General features: G+C 41.6%; 1 protein-coding gene across 1 annotated transcript in view; it reads right to left on the reverse strand.

Moving 5' to 3' along the window:
• The window catches only part of FARS2 (phenylalanyl-tRNA synthetase 2, mitochondrial), a 615,217-nt gene extending 608,883 nt beyond the window's left edge, over positions 1–6,334 (reverse strand). Inside the window, exon 1 of the mRNA XM_006864111.1 lies at positions 5,715–6,334. Coding sequence (XP_006864173.1) covers positions 5,715–6,326 — 612 coding nt within the window. The 5' untranslated portion in view covers positions 6,327–6,334. The remainder of the gene's footprint in view (positions 1–5,714) is intronic.
• Between the last annotated feature and the right edge of the window lie 937 nt (positions 6,335–7,271).

The raw sequence follows: 7,271 nt of genomic DNA on the forward strand, positions 1-7,271 counted from the left end.
ATATATATGATAGATGGTGTAAGTTTTCTCAATGAAATTGTCAAAGGACAGCCCTTGCTACCCTCGAAGACTGAGCAGGTACATTGTCATGATAGGAAAAAATTGCTTGGTGCAATTTTCCTGGCCTTTTTCTCACAAATGCAGTTTTCAATATTCTGAAAACTTAATAAGCCCTCATGACTGTGTTGTGTCCTTCGAGAAAATCTATCTAGATGAGCCCTTTGGAATCCACTCAAATAGTCAGCATAATGTTCTGAGTTGATCTCTCTGTCTTGAATTTAAGACCCAGCAAATCCCCTCAGAAAGAACTAACTTAATTGTACCTTCTTTTTTTTTAAGATCCCCAAAAGAAATCAAGGAGTCCTAGTTGTGCTGTGGAGACACCAACTCCGGGAGAAAGATGAAGCTGTTTGTTCCTATAAGGATTTACAGTCTGAGTAAACTTATGTAAGATGGTTCTAAGCCAAAATTGACTCGAAGGCTGTGGGCGTGGTTTGGGGTTTTTAAGATGAAGACAAGTGTATTCCTGAAAGAAGTTGTCTGCAGTCATCAACTGACAACAAAGACATGTTTAAACACACTTTGTTTGGAATAAATCCATTACATGTATAAACTGGAACCCAAGTAGCAATATTTTTTTACTTACCCTCCTGTGTGTGTGTGTGTGTATGTGTGTGTACTGTACTTTAAGATAAATATAAATTAACTTTATCATTTTTTTCAAATTGTTTGATTCATATATTGGGTTTGGTTTTTGACAGTTAATTTAAAACCTTCTACCTCAATTATAGCTTTATCAAACTTACCTTTTAATTCTTTACCCTTGCTTTATATAGTAAAACTTTAATGTTGGTAACATAAAAATTCATAATTCATAAACCTTACTGGTTGATGTATTATCCCTCTTAATTCCTATGTATCATTTTTTGCCACAAATTCTATTTTATCTAATATTAATATTGCTTCACAAGCTTTCCTTAGTAAGCATTTTTCATTCCCTTTCTTTGCAGTGTCTGGTGTGGTTTTGTGTCCAGATGCTCTAATTGAACAATAGGCAATCTAATATGCTATGTTTTCATTTGGTGAGTTAAATCCATTTAAAGTTGTGAATATCAATATATTTGGACTCCCATTTTGAGATCCATCTACAATACTTTTTCTTTTCTTTCTGTTACATTGAGATCACTTACTATATCACTCCTTCCTTTTCTATTGGTCTGGTGTGTACAGATTGCATTGCAGTCTGATTTGCTTTGTCAACAAAGACTAACCAAGCCCACTGTCATCCACTGGATGCTGACTCATAACAACTGTATTCATTGTTGTTAAGTGCCTTCAAGTGGGTTCTGATTCATAGAAACCCTGTATAGGGTTCCCGAGGAGTAGCTGGTGGGTTTGAACCACCAACATTGCAATCCAGTGCATTATCCTACGGCAGCGCCACAATCGTATAGAACAGAGTATAACTGCTCCATTAGGTTGCTGAGCAACCTGCTTTACAGAGCAGACAGCTGCACCTTTCTCCCTCAGAATCACTGGTGGGTTTAAACTGCTGACCTTGAGGTTAGCAGCCCAAGGCTGACCTTGAGGTTAGCAGCCCAAGGCCTAGCCCACAGCTTCACCAGAACTACTTAACAAAGTGGTGCTTAAATACTTAACAAAGCTACTCAGAATTTCTATCCTTTCCCTAAATATAAGTAAAAACTTTGTTGTTGTTGTTAAGTGCCATCAAGTCAGTTCTGGTTCATAGAAACCATTATAGAATTTCTGACACTACATATCTTTGGGATATGAGCAGAAAGCCTCATCTTCCTTCCAGAGTAGCTAGTGGGCTCAAGCCACCAATCTTGTGGTTCACAGTCCAGTGTTTATCCTACAGAGCCACCATGCTCTCCAAAAGAACTTGGGTGGTGGTTGTGTGCCACTGAGAGGATCCCATCTCACAGAGACCCTGTATAGGGTTTCTAAGGCTGCAAATCTTTATAGGATCAGAAAGCCTCATCGTTCTCTCTCGGTGCGACTAGTAGATTCAAACAACTCACCTTGTAGTTAGCAATCAAGCTCATAATCCATCATGCTACCAGGACTCCTAATAAGAACCTTGCTGCTGTTAAATGCCATCAAGTCATTTCTGACACACAGGGACCCCTATAGGGTTTCCAAAGAGCAACTGGTGGGTTTGAACTGCCAACCTGTGGTTCACAACAGATTAGACTTTAATTACCTATTAGATTACCTACTGAATTACCTATTAGATTACCTCCAATTTGTTATTGTTGGATGTTGTTGCTGATAAGTGCCGTCGAGTTTGTTCTGACTTTTAATGACACTGTGTAGGGTTTCTGAGGAGCAGATGGTGGATTTGAACTGCTGATCTTGTGATTTGCAGTCCACTGCTGATCCAACAGTGCCACACCAGGAGTTTTGTTGGATAGACTCTATTGTTGGGCAGAGTTTTCATTTTTATTGTATGTGTTTTAAAAACATAAAAATGATTCTAGCGTAATTCATAGTGAAATTTATTTGTTATATCTCATCCATTACCAGAGTCATCATTGTTTCTTGTGCATCTTCTAAATCCACTTTTTTTCTTGCAGAAATACAACTTTCTCTGACTCAAAGAATGATTAAAAAGATTATTAAATGAAAGTATGATTGTTGTTGTATGCTACTGAGTCAATTTTAACTCACAGCTACTACAGAGGACAGAGTAGAAGTGTCCCATTGGGTTCCCAGGCTGAGACCTGCATGGGAGCAGATGGCCAGGTCTTTTCTCTGCAGAGCCACGACTCCACTGCACAGAACCACCACCACCACCTTTCGGTTAACAAGCTTACGCTTAGTTGCTGTTCCCCAGGACCCCTTTATAAGTATGAAAATAATTGTTTTTAAAATGTTATTCATAGAGGAAAAAACAGAAAAACGAAAAAAATTATTGAGAAGCTGTTTATATTAGGTCAGATGATATGCTATTTAAGGCCAAAGATTCCCAAAACAGAAGTTTTCTCTCCCCTTACACCATTCTAAGAACTTAGACAGCTTCCACTTACTAAATCAGGTCCCTTTAAGACTTGAAAAATCAACACAATATAGCAGAATGAGCAAGGGGCTCAGAAGACCTGGGTTCAAGTTTTACTCTACCGCTGACTAGTGGAACAACCTGGACAGCTTTTCAGATTCTCAAAGTCCTCATGAATGCCGTGGAATCATTTGTCTTGCCAGACTTTTGTTAAGAGGAGTAAGTGAAACAATGAACATAAAAGCATACAAAACTATAAGAAGATTATATATGTATATGCATCCATACATGTATATGTTATTGTTGTTATGTGCCGTGGAGTCGGTTCTGACTCATAGTGACCCTGTACAGGGTTTCTGAGGCTGTAAATCTTTACAGGAGCAGAAAGCCTCATCTTTCTCCTGCGGAACAGCTGGTAGTTTCGAACTGCTGACCTTGCGGTTTGCAGCCCGATTAGTAACCACTACGCTACCAGAGCTCCTTGTATATGTATATATGTGTATTTAGATAGATAGATAGATAGACATTATTTTTTTACAATAAGACAAAATATACAGTAACATTAGCAAACTAGATGATCCATGCCCAAAATCAGCCAAGCCAAACTGGACCCAAAATAAACCACGTGACAAGGCAAAGACAGCTCCCACCCTGCTTCCTACTGTCTCACTTCTATGGCAATCTTGTCTTTTCCCCGATTAAAATTATAGGATGAGTCGTGCAGCCTTCATCACTACTCCCATGATATTCAGCCTTATAAATTAGTGAGTGTTTTCTTGTGTTATCTCTTTAATGAGGTAAGCTGGGCTGAGCACCTGTCGGCTGCCATGACCGCACTTCATACACTTTAATTAAAAGTGGCAATCCGGTCTTATTGTCCAGGCTTTGGCTTGTTTTTTCCTAGTAAATTTATATTCTTGTTAATAGTTAGTGCTCCTAAGTTAGAAGTAATCAGCTATTTCAAGTAGAAGAATGCGCCTCAAAGCTCTTCTGAGGTCAAGCTTAGGTGGCCTCTTTGTGTGAGGCTAGCACATTATTGTGTTAAAATAGATCCAAAGGCTCATGGCAGGTCCTAGAGCACACAGAAAGAAGAGGCTGAGAGAACAGTCCTGCGCAGCTCCCTCATTCCATTCCATGACTTGTTTCATAAAGCACAGCCATGGTGCCATGGTTATACTTGGATCAGTCTAGTTGCTTTCACATCAACAATCCATTTAGCTTGTGTTGACAGGAGGGAGTTCTGTGATGATAATTATTCTTCCTGTTCCAAAGAATAAGTTCATACCCGACCCCAGGAGAAGGGTTCCTAGTAAAGGAGTACTTCTTGTGCTTATTTTAAGTCATTTATTTCTAATATCAAAATGGAGATAGTTTAAATGAATATGAATGAAGGACAAGTAATATTACTTTATTTAGGAAATAGACTCAAGCTTTTTAGGAGTTTTATCACTTACCCCAAAATGCCTTAATATCTTAGGATATAATATCTAACAGATGCAAGAGCATTTTTGAGAATGGCCAGAAGGACAGATTTCCTGGTCAAAAAAGCTCTATTCATCCAAATTTATACTTAAGAACGCCAGTAATTAAGACATCCCCACTGATCGTGAACTCAGAAGAGGATAAGGAAAGAACATGAGAATAAGGACACAATTACAATTATCGCTCCCCTTCCGTTATAGGAGAATTCCATTCATCTCTAACAGCCTGATATCAAGATTAACTTATGTTGTTGTAGCTAAGTTCTGTTGAGTTGGTTCCGACTCATAGCAACCCTGCACAGCATTTCCGAGGAGCAGCTGGTGGGTTTGAACTGACAACCTTGTGGTTCGCAGTCCAGTGCTGATCCTAAATTGCCACACCAGGAGTCCAGATTGAACTACACTACCTGCAAAAAACAGCATTTGTAGGCCAAACAACTCCGATTCATGACAATGCACGTCAGAGTAAAACTCCAGAGGTTTTCAAGTAGAACTGTGCTCTATAGGGTGGCTAAAGTGAACACGTTTCAGTGTTGTATCTTCAATCGTGGTGGGTTACGGAAGAACCTGAGCCACCTACTACGCTAAGAAACCTAAAGAAAGGTAGGTCAGTACAGGCAGTCCCCAGGTTACAAATAGGATCTGTTCCTAAGTATGTAAGTTGCATTTCTAGGTAAGTCTGAACAGGTGAATAGGCTTCGTTTCAATGATTGTGATGAAGAATTTGTTGAAGGGCTGGTTCAATCATTTCAAAATGAGGGCAAACTTACATAACAACGACAAGTTGGGGGTTGTCCGCAGGTTAATGTGCTGGACTGCAAGGTAAGTTTGAACCACAAGGTCGGTGGTTCAAGCTCAGCAGCCACTCCTCAGAAACCCTATACAAAGTCACTTTGAGTTGTAACCAACTCTATGGCACTTAACCACAACAACAACAAGGGGTTATCTGTAAGTGGGAAAGTCGAAACTCAGGGTCTCATTGTACCGAGAGCAAATAAGGACAAACAAGTAAAAGCAAAGGTCTATTAACTTTTGTAGTTGCTAACCCAACAATCAAAAACATTCAAGGTTTGGCCTATACAAAGGACTTCATAAAGACGATACTACAGCAAAGACTAGGTGTGCCTAGACTGGCTTCCTTAAGACAAGCATTAGTGACTTCACCAAGAAATGTTCACAATGTCCTTGAGCAACAGAGGAGTCCCCCGACTTACCTCATGCTTTGAGAAGAGGCGGACAGCCTCCAGCTGATGGAACACTGGGTAGTGTTGGGCGTCAATCTGGTCCCGCCGGTAGACATCACCCACCACCAGGAAGGCGTCCAGCCCCGAGTGCATCAGGTCCCACTGGTGTGCTGATGTGTGCGCCCGCAGCATATGCGTCTGGTTCAGGTAGTAGTTGTCCCCCTTCTTCCTGCTAGGGTGGTCAGCTGCGATGAGCAAGCTATCAAAGTTCTGCCAGGTTGTGACCACTGGAGGAAGGTTGTCGTAGACCGAGAAAAGTGGGGTCCCAAAGCGGCCCATATACTGCTTGTAGAAGTGCTCCTTCACCCTCTCCTTGACCAACCACAGTGGGTGATGCTGCTGGTTATGCAGATTCCTGCCTACCTTGGAGAGGATCTTCCTGGTGAGGTTGGTGTAGTTGTCCTGAGGGTAGGTTCCGCCCAGGAGCTCCACCACTCTGCCTGCATTGCCAGGGGCAGTGCACACTGAAGCTTCAGGTGACATGCCCAAGGCCTGGTGCTGACGGTCTCTGGAGGCGCTGCTGACCCTTCTCACCAGGGATGCGCTTGCACGGGCACCCCTCAGGAAACCTGAGCAAACCATCCTGGAAACTTCTCGTAGACCCTGGAAAGAGCACATGCAGAAAGCACAATTTCACACTGTGAGAACGTGCAAACTTAGCCTTCATGCCTCCCACCCGCTCTCCATCGTCCCACTGACATCTATGGCTCCCAACACCACCAGCTTCATACCACTGGGACTCAAATAAAGAAACCTGCTGACAGTGTTTAATTATGACTGTGTAAAATTGGAAAACTCTTGAAAGTCACCTTTAGACCCCTGCTCATCTTTAATGCCCTTCCCTTGCTGCTTAGATATTTGTCCTTGTAGGAAATTTCCTTTATTGCTTTATGTCATGGTCTAAAGTCCTCACCTGAGGCAAAAGTGTAGATGTAGCAGCTTGTTTTCAATTTCCACTATATGAGGGGGCTTCAAAAATTAGTGGAAATTTTGAATTAAAAGATAATGACAGCATCCAGAATCTTCAGAGGTGGGAAATTTCCACTTGAAAAGACAGGCAGACAAGCCTGGAGCGGCTAGAAGAACAGAAGATACTTCTTGAAAGAAAGACCAACAGGAAAAATACAAAACAATATAGGCTGACCAACTGATTACTGCAAGAACAAGCAAGCTGCTCACCCAGGAGACATCAAGGCAAGTGATCGGATCCCCTTCCAAAACTAAGACTCAATGGGAATAAACGCTCTGATTGGTGGCTACATTCTTCACCAATAAGGGGAAGTGAGGGAAAAACTGCAATGAAGCTGCGAGCTAAGCCCTACAACATTCAATAGACTCTTGTGAACCTGGATGGAGACCTGGATGGCCAGGAGTGTGGCAAGACCTGGGAACTCTTCGGCCCAAAGTCTGTGACATAGCCAAAGAGGATTAGAGTGGAGAGTGAAGCATCCAGCTGATAAGAAGAGAGGGCATATGCACAAGAACACCCACACTTGACTTGACCTGGCTTCAATGACTGGATGATCA

This window comes from Chrysochloris asiatica, unplaced genomic scaffold (genome assembly GCF_000296735.1).
Source record: "Chrysochloris asiatica unplaced genomic scaffold, ChrAsi1.0 scaffold00060, whole genome shotgun sequence".
Lineage (NCBI taxonomy): Eukaryota > Metazoa > Chordata > Mammalia > Afrosoricida > Chrysochloridae > Chrysochloris > Chrysochloris asiatica.